Source organism: Tachyglossus aculeatus, chromosome 20 (genome assembly GCF_015852505.1).
Source record: "Tachyglossus aculeatus isolate mTacAcu1 chromosome 20, mTacAcu1.pri, whole genome shotgun sequence".
Classification (NCBI taxonomy): Eukaryota; Metazoa; Chordata; class Mammalia; order Monotremata; family Tachyglossidae; genus Tachyglossus; species Tachyglossus aculeatus.
In genome coordinates this window covers 29,430,103-29,447,086 of record NC_052085.1, presented here as the reverse complement: position 1 = coordinate 29,447,086, position 16,984 = coordinate 29,430,103, and the positions used below count along the sequence as shown (strand labels likewise).

Below are 16,984 nucleotides of genomic sequence, written 5' to 3'. Positions count from 1 at the left end.
ATGGGGCTCACAGGCTTCATCCCCATTTTACAGTTGAGGTAACTGAGGCTCAGAGAAGTGAAGTGACTTGCCCACAAAGCGCACGGCAGACGTGGCAGAGCTGGGATTAGAACAGTGCTTGGCACATAGTAAGCGCTTAACAAATACTACAGCTATTATTATTGTTATTACTGGGGCAACTAGAGGGAGGGGAGAAGCAAGAGGAGGGGGAACCCATTCACCCCTCTGGCCTCACCCCAGGGCCACCAGATGATAATAATAATAATGGCATTTATTAAGCGCTTACTATATGCAAAGCACCGTTCTAAGCGCTGAGAGGGGGAATACAAGGCGATCAAGTTGTCCCCTGTGGGGCTCACAGTCTTAATCCCCATTTTACAGATGAGGTAACTGAGGTGCAGAGAAGTTAAGTGACTTACCCAAGGTCACACAGCTGACAATTGGTGGAGCTGGGATTTGACCCCATGGCTTCTGACTCCCAAGCCCGGGCTCTTTCCACTGAGCCACGCTGCTTCGCTCGCACGCTCCAAAGTGGGTCAGTTTCCCCGATGCCCCTGAGCCAGCCCGAGCTGGGGTAGGGGGATGGGGGTGGGGTGGGATGTGTTGTGTGTCCCCCATCCCCACAACCTGGCGGGGCCATCTGTCTCCATCTTAGCTCCCACTGACCTTCCTCTGGTTTCCAGCCCGCAGTTTCCTGGCCTCGAGCGCTTCCTGCCCATCCCATCTGCTCTCCTTAATAATAATAGTAATTATGGTATTTCTTAAGTACTTACTGTGTTCCAGGCACTGTTCTAAGCACTGGGGTGGATATGAGATAATCGGGGAGGAGGAAGGAGGGGCTCCTTCAGGCCCACCGTCCACTAAAGGGAAACAGGGAGGCCTTCCCGGACTGAGCCCCTTCCTTCCTCTCCCCCTTGTCCCCCTCTCCATCCCCCCCATCTTACCTCCTTCCCTTCCCCACAGCACCTGTATATATGTATATATGTTTGTACATATTTATTACTCTATTTATTTATTTTACTTGTACCTATCTATTCTATTTATTTTATTTTGTTAGTATGTTTGGTTTTGTTCTCTGTCTCACCCTTTTAGACCGTGAGCCCAATGTTGGGTAGGGACTGTCTCTATATGTTGCCAATTTGTACTTCCCAAGCGCTTAGTACAGTGCTTTGCACATAGTAAGCGCTCAATAAATACGATTGATGATGATGATGATGAACAGGGATCCATTCCCGAGGGGTCCGCCTTCACCGCAGTGAGCTGGGCATTTCTTTTGTGGGTCTCCCCATCCCCCTCGATCAGAGAACAGGTCCCTGGCCCGTGGAGGCGGCCACCCAGCTCCCGGGCCCCACCCTGTCCTCATGGAGCTTCTGGCCAGGGAAGGGGCCAGGCCAGGCCAGAAATTCCCTCATTCTCCAAAGGGAATGAAACTGGAATCCTAAGCCCGGCCCCACACTGGGTATGGCCCAGCCCGGTCTCTGCTTCCTGGCCTCTCTCGCCGTCAGAAATGACCGCCCGGCTAAATCTGACCACAACCCCTCCTGTTGTGTGTGGCCCGCCAGAGGTGGAGATGGGGAGCCTCCCTGCCCGCCGAGCGGAAGAAGAAGAATCAGAGAGTGATCCGGACCAGCCCTGGGAGGCCCGGGGCCATGGGTTTTCTGGACAGGGTCCCCGGGGGGCCTTAGGCCGGGCAGGAAGCGGGCCCCCAGCCAGGTGGGGAGGAAGCCCCCGGCCAGATGGGAAGGAAACCCCTGGCCTTCGGAGAAGCGGCCTTGGGAATCCCCGGGTTTCCACTGTCGGGGGCTCGGGGTTCCGGGGCGGGGCCCGTGCCGTTCAAAGCACCAGAGCCCCATTCCCCTCAGGCCTCAGCCACGCCAGTGAGAAGCAGCGGGCCTCAATGGAAAGAGCCCGGGCTTTGGAGTCAGAGGTCATGGGTTCAAATCCCGGCTCCGCCACTTGGCAGCTGTGTGACTATGGGCAAGTCACTTCACTTCTCTGGGCCTCAGTTCCCTCGTCTGTCAAATGGGGATTAAGACTGTGAGCTCCATGTGGGACAACCTGATCATCATACATTCCCCCCCACCCAGTGCTTAAAACAGTGCTTCCCCCTCGTCCCCCTCTCCACCCCCCCATCCTATCTCCTTCCCTTCCCCAAAGTACCTGTATATATGTTTGTACATATTTATTACTCTATTTATTTATTTATTTATTTTACTTGTGCATATCTATTCTATTTATTTTATTTTGTTAGTATGTTTGGTTTTGTTCTCTGTCTCCCCTTTTTAGACTGTGAGCCCACTGTTGGGAAGGGACTGTCTCTATATGTTGCCAACTTGGACTTCCCAAGCGCTTAGTACAGTGCTCTGCACACAGTAAGCGCTCAATAAATACGATTGATTGATCGATTGATTGACACATAGTAAGCACTTAACAAATGCCACTGTTACTATTACTACTCCTTACCTGGAAGGGATGGACTAACCACTGGAGAAGGTGGGGGGCCGATGTGTGAGAGAAATTAGCATTGCTAAGGATGTGTTGAGGGGTGTTTGTGTTTGGTTCTGAGACAGGAGGATGGACAGGGTGACCTGGAGGTCCTTCTAGCCAGCTAGATGAAAAGAGAGGCCGGCCAGGGAGGCTAGGTCTGAGTCCCAGAGAGGAGGAGTATGTAGTAAGAGACTTGACACCTGTCCACATGTTTTGTTTTGTCATCTGTCTTCCCCTTCTAGACTGTGAGCCCATTGTTGGGTAGCGACCGTCTCTAGATGTTGCCGGCTTGTACTTCCCAAGCGCTTAGTACAGTGCTCCGCACACAGTAAGCGCTCAATAAATACGATTGAATGAATGAATGGAGTCAGAGGTCACGGGTTCAAATTCCAGCTCCGCCACTTGGCAGCTGTGTGACTCTGGGCAAGTCACTTCACTTCTCTGGGCCTCAGTTACCTCATCTGTAAAATGGAGATTAGACTGAGAGCCCCCTTGGGACAACCTGATCACCTTGTAACCGCCCCAGCGCTTGGAACAGTGCTTTGCACATAGTAAGCGCTTAATATTATCGTTATTATTAATGCCCTTAGGGTTCCCATTGGCCAATGAGAGTCCAATGCGGTGCCACAGGATCCGGCGGCCAACACGGCCCACCCCTCCCCCAGACCCCCGCTCCTTGTCCCCCGACTTGCTCCCCACTGCCCTCGGCCCCTCGCGCGGTCACTGACCCTGGATGTCGTCGTTGAACATGCAATACCGGTTGCGGTATTTGTTCAGCAGCCGGAAGGCGTTGGCATTGGCGAAGTCCTCAAACTGGATGAGGCAGTTGATGCCATACCTGCAGGTGTGGGGAAGAAGAAAGACAGAGGGAACGTCTCCGCAGGAGGCTCCCGCTCCCTGGTCCCATTGTTTTTTTTTAATGGTACTCGTTAAGCACTGACTGCATGCCAGGCACTGTAAGAATAATGATGGCATTTACTAAATGCTATGTGCAAAGCACTGTTCTAAGCGCTGGGGAGGTTACAGGGTGACCAGGTTGTCCCAAGGAGGTATCACAGTCTTAAATGCCATTTTACAGATGAGGTAACTGAGGCACAGAGAAGTGAAGTGACTTGCCCAAAGTCACACAGCTGACAGTCGGCGGGGGCAGGATTCGAAACCATGACCTCTGCCTCCAAAGCCCAATCTCTTCCCACAAAGCCATGCTGCACTAAGGGCTGGGGCAGATACAAGATAATCAGGTTGGATACTATCCCTGTCTCGCAAGGGGCTCAGAGTCTTAATCTCCATTAAGGTAACTGAGGGGCACGGGGAAGTGAAGTGACCCGTCCAAGGTCACACAGCAGATAAGTGGCAGAGACGGGATTAAGACTTGCTGCCTCTCTGAGGAGCCCCTCGCCCAGGTCCGTGCGGACTCCATTTCGTCTCCCGGCCTTGCCCCGGTTTATTCTGAGAGGCCACCCGGGCAAAAGCCAAACCCTCGCTCCCCCGGGAAAACGCAGGTACGTTTCCAGGATGTTTGGAAAAGCCCTGGCGATCGCGAGGCCGAGCATCAACATTTCCCCACGTCCATTGAAAAACGCGCTCCCTCGGCCGCAGGAGGGGTGACTCACCCTCCGTCCTTCCAGCGGGCCCTCGTTCCGGCCCGACTGGGGTTTCCCTGGCCGTGGGGACCGCGAGAAACATCTGCTCTGCGTTTCGTACAGATTAGAACAATGAACTGGCCATAAATCCTTTTTCCTGCAGCCAGATGCATTCCACTTCCCTGACGCACGTGCCCGGCCCGGGCTGCGCTGGGCTTCTGGGCAGTGGGGAACGGGCTTTCGGAGTCATCTCCGTGGCCTTTCCACCCCGGCTCGTCCGACCTTCCGCCGTGAACAGCCAGGCCTCGTGAGGAAGGGATTATATCCATTAACTATCTGATTCTCCCAGGTGCTCACGGTGCTCGGTCCGGAGTCGACACCCAATGGACACTGCTGACCGGCCGACTGATGGAACCATCTCCTCCAGTCAGGCCAGAGCTCCAGAGTCAGCGGGTTGGGATTTGGTCCGCCTCCATCCGAGCTAGAAAGAACTGGAAGTGTCCCCTGCTCTGCCATGATCTTCCGCTGTGCAACCCCTGCCCCTGAGCTCCAGCGGAAGCAGCCGAGACGGGAGCGTGTGGATGCCGCCGCACAAACCAGCGGAACCGCAATCGATCCCTTCGACCAAGGGATCACTTAAGACTGTGAGTCTCCCGTGCGGGGCAGAGACTGTCTAATTACTGATCTAATTACCTTGTACCAGCGCTTAGAACAGTGCTTTGCACATAGCAAGCGCTTAACAGATGCCATCATCATTATTATTATTACCCCAGAGCTTAGAATAGCGTTTGACACAGAGTAAGTGCCTAACAAGTACCATAAAAAGGCCCGTCCGTTATTCTCGGTGGGAGATTCTGTACGTTTCCATAATTGATTTATATTAACATCTGTCTCCCCCTCTAGACTGGAAGCTCACTGTTGGCAGGGAACGTGTCTACCAACTGTTACATTGTACTCAGCGTGGCTCAGTGGAAAGAGCCCGGGCTTTGGAGTCAGAGGTCATGGGTTCAAATCCCAGCTCCGCCAATTGTCAGCTGGGTGAATTTGGGCAAGTCACTTCACTTCTCTGGGCCTTAGTTCCCTCATCTGTAAAATGGGGATTAAGACTGTGAGCCCCCCGAGGGACAACCTGATCACCTTGTAACCCCAGCGCTTAGAACAGTGCTTTGCACATAGTAAGCACTTAATGAATGCCATCATCATCATTATTATTATTATCCTCTAGCTGACCAAAACTGTCCAGGCACCATGGAAGGTAAAGAGCAGGGAGCAAGCGTGGCTCAGTGGAAAGAGCACGGGCTTGGGTGTCAGGGGTCATGGGTTCAAATCCCGGCTCCACCAATTAGCTGTGTGACTTTGGGCAAGTCACTTCACTTCTCTGGGCCTCAGTTCCCTCATCTGTAAAATGGGGATGAAGACTGTGAGCCCCACGTGGGACAGCCTGATCACCTTGTATCCTCCCCAGTGCTTAGAACAGTGCTGGGCACATAGTAAGCGCATAACAAATGCCATCATCATCATCATCATTCCATGGGGGCACACCGCGAATCACGTGGCCAAGATCTGGGCCCACGAAGTGGCGACGTTTCAGAGATTGGGTCTGCTCCAGGGCCGCTGCCCCTTCTCGAGCTCTAGTGCCCCTGACAGACGGGCCACAGTCCCCCGCGAGCTGGCCCGGTGAGGACCCTGTAGCGCAGTGTGGACGTGAGCGACTCCCACGCTCTTCTTTGGCCACCCCTCAGGTCCCGGCTGCTTTCAAACCGGGAGGGGTGCGGAGGGTGGGCCGCGGTACCTTGTTTGTGTTGCCTTCAGGCCGGACGGGCTCGCCCGGACCACGTGCGGGGGAGAGAGGGCCAGAGGCCACTTACTTGTCGGTGACCGCCTGCATGAACTCGTCGAGCAGCTGATCGTACGGCTCCCCGCGCACCCTCCTGTGCCTCAGCCCGATGTAAAGAGGATCCTGCAGGAGCTCCTGAAACACATGGCCCCGAGTTACAAACCCTCACACGCACACATGAACACAAATACACATACACACCCCACTGAGAAAACACCCCGTGGGACAAACTCTTCCCTCCTGAAAAAAAAAAATACATGGCATATAGAAATTAGCATATAGAAAGCACATACCACAGTTATTACCATTATCTGACCCCATATATCTCCTCAGAACAGCAAAATGGAGGAAATTACAATCACTTGGAAGAACAGCGGCGAGTACAAGCTGGGGTGTAGTGGGAGACCGGAGCAGAGAGGTAAGGGGGGGGACCCACCGGATGGCCGGCCTGGAGTTGATCTTTCAGGGGTATTTAGTGAGTGCTGACTCGGTGCAGAGCACTGTACTCAGCACTTGGGAAAGAGCAATAGAGTTTTTGGCCAAGATCTCTGCCCTCGTGGAGCTATAACTCCCGGGGAAGCTGATGGGTTTGTGAGGAGCTGTGGTTTTGCCCAAGCAGAGAAGGGAAACCATTGAAGGTTTTCAAGGGGGGCGTTGGCATGTGGCAAACAGCCTTAACAAAAGGAGAGCCACCCCAAGCCCCACTAAAGACACGATGTCCATAGATTCCCTGAAGATCTCTCTGGAGGTGAGGTCTGATGAATTTCAAAGTCCCTCCATTTGATTTTGGCAAGTGGAAACTTTCCCGGGCTTACAGCTCTGCCCAAGCACAGAGGCAGGATCCAGGGGAGGTCTGCATCAGAGAGAATAGAATGTGTCTGTTTACTGGTGTACTCTCCCAAGTGCTTAGCACAGGGCTGTGCGTAAAGTGTTCAATAAGTACAGTTGAATGAATTGAATGAATGAATGAACCGGCTGGGGGGAGAAGTGTTGTGGGGTGGGTGGGGTGCCGGCCCGATAGGAGGCGGAGGGCTGGGGAGGGGGCTCCTAGCTGAGGTTGGTGACATCAGTTGACTGGGAACAGCCTTGGTATTCCTCTTGTGAGGGTGGGGGAGAGGTGAATAAGCTTTTCCACTATTGTTTTCCGGCAGCAAGGTTTCCAGGAGATTTTTCTCGGGGAGGCCAGAATCCCAAAACACAGACCGTTTTCTCCTTCCTGGGTGCCGAAACCCCACATTGTGGATCCAAGAGGGAAGAGACATCGACCTTCTGGCCCAGAAACGTATTGATCGAACACAGAACATAGCAACAGCCGCCCCCAAGCCCAACTGGTTTGGAGTCGAGGCTCTCGGGTGAGTGACCGGGGCAGGATGATGAAAGGTTTTTCGGGGGTGGGGGTGGGGGGGCCTGGGAGCCCAAACCTTGGTGTGCTTCTTTCTGAACTATCCAAAGTGAGCAGCGGATGAATTTTCAGGAGCCCGATGGAGAGATAGAAAGAGAGGGACGGAGTGAGAGAGACCGACAGACAGGGACCATAGGTCAGGAGATCTGGATTCAAATCCCAGTTCTGCCATCTGCCTGTTCTGAGGCCTTGGGTAATTCGCTTCGTATCTCTGGGCCTCAGTGTGTCATCGGTGAAATGGGAATAGCGTAGCCGTCCTCCCGCTATCTTTGACTGTGAGTCCCGTGTGGGACAGGTATTGTGCTCAATCTGATGATCTTGTATCTACCACAGTGCTTGGCACTTAATACCATGATTATAACTAAGACTGCGAGACACACACACATAGAACAAACTATACTACGGATATTGATATACTGATCAGTGTTCAGAAAATCAAAGTTCCTTTCAATCAGCAGACTCCCCACCAGTGGGCTGGTGTCTTTCTCTGTTCTCTTCTCCTACTACATCCTACCTCTTGCTCTTTGCTCCTTTCAAGCAAGCCATGCCCCTGTCTGGAATGCTCTCCTCCCTCAGTTCCCCCAAAATGACCCCCTTTGACTCCCTCTTCCCTAGGATTCTTGTGCTTGGCTGGAGGGGAGAATGCCCCAGATCTCCCTGTGGCTGAGTGGAGGGGAGAATACAACAGATCTGCTTGGCACCAGGGCTCAGATGGAGGATTCCCCTCAGGGCGTTCCCAGACATGAGGGCTGGTATCCCAGGGTGACTTTGCCCTTCCCCGACTAGCCCTCCCCTGATGGAGGAAAATGGCAGAAGACCCAGGCCACCTCACTGGCCTTCTCTCTTGCTAATTCTGGGGATGGGCCCGGTTCAGGGGGACGACGACACAGATTAGAACCAGTTCCATCCTGGTTTTCATCCCCTAGGCCCCAAGTTCTCTTCCCAATTCCCAGGCTGCCCCTAGGATTTTGCAGGGCTCGGATAAACGAGGTCTCCCTGCTGTTGCCCAACCCTCCTCCCCACTGCCTTCTCCCCAGGCCCAGGTGGTCCAGATGGCTGCCTCTCATCGGCAGGAAGCGGGAGCAGAGAGCCACAAGCTGACGACGGCTGAACAGGGGGCGACTGGCAGGGGACGGCAGTGGATATTTTTCAGGTCAGTGTGAGTCACCGGGACCCTGACTCCCTTCCCTTGGTGTCAGGACAGCGGTGGATATTTTTCAGGCCAGTGTGAGTCACCGGGACCCTGACTCCCTTCCCTTGGTGCCAGGACGGCTCTATGAGTCAGAGGATAATGGAGGGGATACCCCTCCTCTTGGGGGGTCCCTGCTGGAGCCAGCCGGGCTTTCTCTTTGAACCTGTCCCCGGGAACAGGTGTGCCTGACTCCTAGCTTGGAACAAGCCCAGATGTTTTCCTTCAACAGGAAACAGAGGGGATTTTCCTCTGGCTAGGGGAAACCTCTTCTCCCGCAGGAGGTCCACTAACAACCATTGTACCGATCTTATGCTTTCTGACGTCCTTTCCTTCTCCCTCTTCTGTGGCTTCACTCCCACCCCTCCTGCTCTCCTCCCTTCGCCCTCTCAGTGTTTCCAGCCACCTGTCACTGTGATGGGGAGAACAGGGCAGTAAGAGATCAGGGAGCTCTCCACTGACCCGATCCAGCCACAGGCCCCTGGGGGCCTGCATTCCCCTGCTCACGCTCCACTTTGGGCTTCTGTCTTTGTCCCTGGGGAAGCAGAGTCAACAGACCCTTTGCCAACAACTGCATTAACAGAAAGTAGAAACATAATCCCGCACACCTCCCGACCCCCCAACCCCTGACACCACTCAAATGCCATTTCCTTGGTGACAGGCTGAATTTCCCCGCTTCAGAGTCAGAGGTGAACGGCGGGCACAGGGAGCTATGCTGAAGGGCGGGGGGACACTAGCCCTACTGCTTCCCCATCAGATCTCCCCTTTCATTTTGGAATCAGAGAGCAGAAATGGCCCCTGGAGACCCCGGCCAGCAAAGAAAGGCTCCCAGACCTCTCTCTTTTCTGCTTGGGTTGCCATCCCCCAACCCCACTGCCTTTAAAATGGTGCTTATTGAGAACTTACTAGGTGCCAAGTGCTGTTCTGAGGGCCGGGGTAGATGCAGGATAATCAGATCAGAAATGGGCCTTGTCATTCATTCATTCATTCACTTGTATTTATTGAGCGCTTACTGTGTGCAGAGCACTGTCCGAGAGGAAGGGAGAACTGGCATTTTATCTCCATTTTACTGAGAGCGAAATAAGACCCGAGGAAGTGAGGGGACTGCCCCAAGGTCACCAAGCGGGCCAGCGGACAAGCTGGGATTAGCACCCGTATCTCCTAACTCTTGGCCCTGTGCAGCGTGGCTCAGTGGAAAGAGCCCGGGCTTGGGAGTCAGAGGTCAGGGGTTCAAATCCCGGCTCTGCCAGTTATCAGCTGTGTGACTTTGCGTAAGTCACTTGACTTCTCTGGGCCTCAGTGACCTCATCTGTAAAATGGGGATGAAGACTGTGAGCCCCCCGTGGGACAACCTGATCACCTTGTAACCTCCCCAGAGCTTAGAATAGTGCTTGGCACATAGTAAGCGCTTAATAAATGCCATTATTATTTTTATTATTGCCACCGGGGCCCACCACCTCCTCTATTTCCCCTCGGAACTCCCGGTCAAGGTGCTGCCCTCTCAAGCCCGGCCAGAAGTTGGAATGGGGGCGGGGGTCTCACCTGGTTGTCGGTGCCAACGTCCAAGAGGACGGGGAGACAGTGCTGTGGGTTAATGCCACCGCAGGCCGAGTACAAAGCCAGCTTTCCCACCGGGATGCCCATGCCGTAGCTCCCCAGGTCCCCCAGGCCCAAGATCCGCTCCCCGTCCGTCACCACCACCGCCTGGATGGAAACCAACAGCCACCATCTCGAGTCAGGTACAGTACCTTTCGCGCTCCCTGCCCACCTCTCCCCCACCCCCCCGGGGGACCAATATCAGGGAACACCTCCTGGGGGAGGGGGCTTTTTAACAGGCCTCTTTGGGTAGGGAGAGACAGGGGCTTGAGGGACAACAGGCCTGACAGGGTGTGAATTCGGTCTTCAGAAGAAGACAAGACGGAGGGCTGTGAAATCGAGGCTGAGAACCGAAATCTCCATGAAACACTCCTGGCAACCCCCAGGCTCCAATTTACTGTCCTGGCTCCCTTGTCTCAGAGGCAGAAGGGGACCCTGTTTGACTCTGATCCCACAGAAGGGCTTTCTAATGCCCAGGGCTCAATAAATCAAGCATTCGTTGAGCCCCTGCTGTGTGCAGAACACTAAGCTAACTACGTGCTTGAGAGAGTATAATAATAATAATAATAATAATAATAATAATAATAATAATAATAATAATAATAATGGTATTTACTAAGCGCTTACTATGTGCAAAGCACTGTTCTAAGCGCCGGGGGGATGCAAGGCGATCAGGTTGTCCCACGTGGGGCTCACAATCTTAATCCCCATTTTACAGATGAGGCACAGAGAAGTGAAGTGACTTGCCCAAAGTCACACAGCTGACAACGGGTGGAGCCGGGATTTGAACCCATGACCTCTGACTCCAAAGCCCATGCTCTTTCCACTGAACCACGCTGCTTTTTTACAACAGAATGGGTAGACATGACCCCTGTCCTCAAGGATCCTACAACCTAATTGTCGGTATTCAGTCAATCAAGGGTCCGTACTGAGCCTCTGAATGCAGAGCACTGTGCTAAACGCTTGAGAGAGTCCAACAGATGCAAAACACACACTCCCGGTCTACAAAGAACTTACCACAAAATGGATCAATATATCTTTTGTTAGCATTTGGTATTACCGTTTGCTTTGTCTAAATAGATGCAGACTGAGCCAAAGGGGGGCAGGGGGAGGTTTGAGGGAGATTCTGTAAAGATGTCGCTGACTTGAATAGTGATAATGGTATTTTTTAAGCGCTTACTACATGCCAAGCACTGTTCTTGAATGTTCCCAGATATCCAGAGGTCAGGCTGGAAGGTGCCTGAAGTGCTGGGGAAGGAAGGGGAGAGGTCTCTCAGCAGGACAGCTTCCTATGTAAGACTCTGGTCCCGAGGGCCTTCATTACAATTTTTTCAGGAAGCCACAAGACCACCATTTTCTCATTGGAGGAGATTTTTCCAGTCCCTTTGGTCTGCACTTCAGGTACTTGGAGAGACCCGGCCCCAAGGCCTTTCTCATCAAAGTGGCACTGCTGTCCCCTAAACAGCTAAGAAGGACAGCTCTGGGCCTCAGCCCTCTCGCCATGAATTGCTAACCAGGGTCCTGTCACCGAGAGCAGGGGGATGCCACAGTTTGTACCCAAGCTCACTTTTTTTACACGCTGGGTGTGTCCGTCTGTGTATCCGCATGCATGTGCCTATCTGTGCGTGGCTATGTTCTGATTCACTTATTCATTTAGCTCTCCAGCTTAAAAGGACGCCTACGCCATCCCCAGAGCTAGTCCAATCAAAAGAGACCTCTCCTCTAATGTCACCAAACAAAATTCCCCAGAGGGCTTTGAAGACCTGGGTTCTAATCTCGGCTCTGCCACTGGCCTGCCGTGTGGCCTTGCGTAAGTCATTTAACTTCTCTGGGCCTCAATTTCCTCGTCTGTAAAATGGGAATGAACGCTCTGTTCTCCTTCCTCCTTCGACTGGGAGCCCTATGTGGGACAGGGACTGTGTCTGATCTCCTTATAGTGAATCTCCCCCAGTGCTTAGCGCACAGTAAGCATTTAACAAATACCACCATTATTATTATTATTGTTGTTAGTCAAGAGGATGGGAAGCTAGGGTCTCCCCATTCTTCCTCACCCCAAATTTACAGGATTTGCTACCTCACTGATTTTCTCTCATGCCTCCACTCTCTTCTACTTGGAGCACTCACTCATATACAGAGCCCCTCTTCCCTTCTTCCTCCTGTCTGTAAAAATGATTTTAGATTCTGTCTTCCCTATTAGACTGTAAACTCCGTGAGGGGCAGGGGTCACGTCTAACCATTCTTCTAGGCTTTTCCAAGCAGCCAATACAGTGCTCTGAAAACAGGAGGTGCTCAACAAATACTGTAGTGGACACGTGGTGCCCCACCCCAACCTCCCTCAGACAGACAAGGTGGCCGGGAAGGTTTGGATCACGGGGCCGAGGTATGGTGGGGAAAATGGGGAAAAGTGGAGAAGGGAAGCTCCTTTTGGAAGGAAGCTGGGGCCCACCCTCCCCTCCCCGGAGGAGGGCCGCTTCACTGTAAACTCCTCGAGGGCAGGGATCTTGTCCCCCAACCCTCCCAGGAGCTTAGTACAGCGCTCTGCACCCAGTAAACACTTAACGAATTATCTATCGATTGGTTACTGGCCAGCCATCACCGGACAGACAGGAAGACACGACTCTTACCTTAATGTTGTCTTCCGGCCAGGAGTTCAGCATCGTGGCGATGTGGCCTTTGTCATGGATGGTGATAAAGAGTCCCCTGGGGAAAACACACACACTCTCTCTCAAATCGGCAACTTTCTTCTGGTGACCAGAGTGCCGCTTTCCTATCCCTCACTCTCTCTGCCAATCCTGCTCCCCCCAGGCTGGAAACACCTCCCTTCTCTGTTCCATCGAGCCTCGCCCCTCGCCTTCTTGAGAGCCCGATCAGGGTCACACCTGGGGCTTGGCCTCCTCTCCAGAAGAGGCATCCCAGGGGCCCCGAGACAGAGAAGATGAGGGGGGAAGAGAGATAAACAGAGAGGAAGGGAAGGAGTGAGAGAGATTAAGAGCACAGGGGAAGACAGGGGAGAGGGAAAGGACAGTTTGGTCTAATGGAAAAGAGTACAAGACGGGGAGTCAGGAAATATGGGTTCTAGCTCCAGTTCCGCCTCTAACCCGCTGTGTGACCTTGGTAGAGTCACTTAACCTCCGGCCTCAATTTCCTCATCTATAAAATGAAGCGATGAAATCTGCTCTCCCTCGTTCTTAACCAGTGAGACCCGAGTGAGGCGGGGACCGTGTCTGATCCGATTACCATCTGCTGGACAGAGTGTCGGGCACTTAGGGAGCGTTTAGTAAATACCACCGTTGTTATCCCTGTAAGCGGGAAGTGGGGGAAGTGAGGGCTGTATCTGTGCTGGTGGTAGTGGCTGGCATCGGTTCTGAAGAGTGGGGCAGAATGACATGCTGAAGCCAGGAGACCGGGCTCCTGGGATCCAGCCGGACAATGCCAGGGACTTGCTAGGTGATCTCTGGGCCTCTCTGGGCCTCAATTTGCTCTTTCGCAGACTGGGACTAAAATCACCTGCCCTTTTCTGGCTCCCGGGGATGTCTAGGAGGACAAGATGAGTCTCATTCCTGTGAGCCCACTTCGGGACCCGTTTATAAATCCACTTTGTTGTTGTGATCGTTGTTCCCCTCAGGGTCAGGTAGCTTACAAGTACAGAGACTAATTAACTTCCACTTGAAAAAATGAACAACTTCCTCTATTTTTGTTTTCAATGGCAATTGTTAAGCACTTACTATGTGCCTGGCACTGTACTAAGCACTGCAGTAGACACAAGGTTGGACAGAGTCCATGTCCCACGAGGGGCTCCCAGTCTTAATCCCCATTTTGCAGATGAGGGAACTGAGGCACGGAGAAGTAAAGCGACTTTCCAACATCGGTCCCGTGAGCAAACGACTGACATGCCGACCGTGGAGAGGGGGGATTCTCCAGGAATTGTCCTTCGATGATTAACAAATGGTCACTGCCTCCCCACCCTCACAGGGCCTTCCCTGACATCCATTCCACCCAGACAAGCTGGGATTGAGGAAGTTTTCATTTCAAAACATTTATTTGCCCTCTGTCGGGATTCCAGGAGCCCAGCAGCCCAAGGTGAAAGGCCCCACCTCCCAGAGCCCTGGGGATCAACATCGCCAGCAGAAGGGTGTTTTAGAAGAGGGTTTCAATAGGAGCAGTGGGAAACCAAGGACCAGTTTCCTTCGGACAGGGGAGCGTCCGAATCCAAATCCAAATCCAAATCCAGTTCAATTCCAGCTCCAGGGGCGGCCACCCCATCTGCCTCGGTCCAGGGTTCAGACAGTCGCTCAGATTATAGAAGAGAGAAGGGCCGGCAGGCAATTCTCATTTAGCCTAGTTGGCACCCGTTCGGAAAAGAAAGTTAATTAAGAAAGGTCAGTGACCTGGGGCGAGTCGCTGGGGCTAGATTGGAGATGGTCCGTGAGCCATTCCCAATCCCCAGCACAACAAAGACTCGCTGTCAACCCCTGCCATTCCGCACATTTTTGCCCCAAGTGCAATGTGTCATTAGAAAAAAACGCAACCTACGGGGAGTGGCTATTTTTAACCCACAGGACCCTTGGAGTGTGTAAACAACATAGTGAAAGGGCATAGGGGGTGGTGTAGGGGGGTGGGCACGAGCGGGAGGGTATTAACTATTTACTACCCTCCAGAAAATGAAGCACTGACATTTTTCCACAAGTTCCAGAGTAATCACCTTCAAACTAGTTTCCTTCCCGGGGTATTAGAGAGGGAGGGAGAAAGGGAGCGACACAGGGAAGAAGGAAAAGAGGGAGAGGAGGAGGAACACAAAGTTCAAATCCAGTTCAAATTGATTAGAGACCACAGGTTTGGTGTTCCAATTTCATCAATCGTGTCTCAGCGTTGGTTAGTGCTTCCTTGGGCTACTTGATGCTATTTTCTTCCCTCCCCTGGCCTACCAGATGGTTCTGTGGTATTTTTTTTTACATTTTTTCCTCAGGTCGCACCCATCTAATTCATTTAGCTCTTGGAATACAGGGATCTGGATCCTTTCCACCTGTAACTAGGCTGGGCAATAAAATTGGAAGAATGAAGTACAACTGGAGAAGGCTTGTTTCTTCCCAACATTGACTTTTCAGGACCACTAAGGTTCCTGGCGAATTTATCCAAGGGGAGGCTAAGTGGATCTCGGTGGCTTGAAAGAGTGAATGGTTTCCACGTCCACTCGGAACAGAACCAAAAGAAACGGACTTGAATCACAGCAAGAGGGCTTGAGGCTAGACTTCCGGCTAGACAACTGGAGCAGGATGAAACACTTTTTTAAAAAATGGTATTCATTAAGCATTTACTATGTGCCAGGCACTGTATTAAGCACTGGGGGAGATCCAAACTAATCAGGTTGGACACAGTCCCTGTCCCACATTTGGCTTACAGTCTTAATCCTCGTCTTACAGATGAGGGAACTGAGGCACAGAGAAGTTAAGTGATTTGCCCAAGTTAACACAGCAGACAAGTGGAAGAGCCAGGATTAGAACCCAGGTCTTCCAGCTTCCAGGCGTTTCCACTAGGCCATGCTGTTTTTGCTGGATAAGCCACATGGACAGAAGTCCATGCATAAGGCTATCACTGGGTCCCATCCAAGGCCAAAGAATCTGTGCTGACAGGGGCACCGGGAAACTTGGAAGAAATGTGCTGAATATGGATGCTCTAGTGCTTAGCACAGTGCTGTGCCCCCAGTGGGTGCTCAACCTCAGAACTACAACTGCTACAGCAGATGCCCACCTTCTGGGCACAAATCCTCGCCACTTAACTCTGCCATCTTTTCCCTCTTTGCTCCAAACTTTCCAAATTACAGACTCTCATTCCCTGAACTTCTCTTAACCCCATTCAAATCTGCCAATGGCTTTGGCGGCTTCAACTGTTGGGGAAAACAGATCCTATTTGCCGGGCAAAGCAGCGTCCCCACATTTTGAAGAAGCCCAGCCCCTCTTGGAGATGGGGGGAGGGACGAGATGGCCCATCCAGCTTGGGGATTCTGACTCAGTCCTCTCTGATTCTGTGACTCTTCTGGGAATCTGTTCTGGGACGGTTCCCGCCTGGGGACTTCTGCCAATGAGCAGCAGACGGAGCCTTGGGCCCCAAGGCTCCGGGCACAGATAGTCGGGCTGGCGATGCGGCCCGTCCCGTCAGGGGACGCCGCCCGTCTCCCTGGTGGTGCCACCACCCCACAGGATTGAGTGGATTTGGTCCACTGGGATTCTAAGGATTCCCGGTCTGTGGCATCACCCACTGAACACTGAGCCCACTCTCCGGGCTGGTAAACCTAATTTCGTCCAAGGAAAGGTGAACCTGGTCTGCCCCTCTCTGCCCACAGTAGGCACTCGATCTCCTAACTACTATTGCTCCGGCAGATGCAAGTCTTTCTGGGCACCGATCCTCGCTACCTAACCATGATATCTTTTCCCCCCTCTGCCCTGAACTTTCCCATTTACAGACTCCATTACAGACAGCACTCCTGGGAGTGCTGAAATTTGGAGGTAGGAGGTGGTGGTGGGGCTCTAAACTGTAAGCGCCCCTTTAGACTGTAAGCTTGTTGCGACAGGGAATGTGTCTGTTACTTTGTTGTATTGTACTTTCCCAAGACTTAGTACGGTGTTCTGCACACAGTAAGTGCTCGGTAAATATGATTGACTGACTGATGGATGTCCAGTTCTCCATGCTGCCTGCCTTGGGGGCTCGGGAAAGCTACCTTCTAGTTAATTTTTTGACATGTTTCCCAAAATGAAAAATTGAGAAACTCTCTGGAGTTCTCCTCGGAATGTGAAGGGACTTAATTAATCAGATAATGACTGCGCTCCCTGGAAGAAGCCAGAGGAATGCCTCAAGATTGTCAGAAGAGGGCTAAAATCTAGAAGAGCGGCATT

General features: G+C 52.6%; 1 protein-coding gene across 1 annotated transcript in view; it reads right to left on the bottom strand.

Moving 5' to 3' along the window:
* Positions 1-16,984, bottom strand: part of ME3 (malic enzyme 3) — a 69,821-nt gene that overhangs the window by 4,651 nt on the left and 48,186 nt on the right. The window contains exons 9-12 of the mRNA XM_038761677.1: positions 12,719-12,794; positions 10,041-10,202; positions 5,939-6,042; positions 3,216-3,325 (exon numbers count right to left, since the gene is read on the bottom strand). Of these exons, the coding sequence (XP_038617605.1) occupies positions 3,216-3,325; positions 5,939-6,042; positions 10,041-10,202; positions 12,719-12,794 (452 nt within the window). The remainder of the gene's footprint in view (positions 1-3,215; positions 3,326-5,938; positions 6,043-10,040; positions 10,203-12,718; positions 12,795-16,984) is intronic.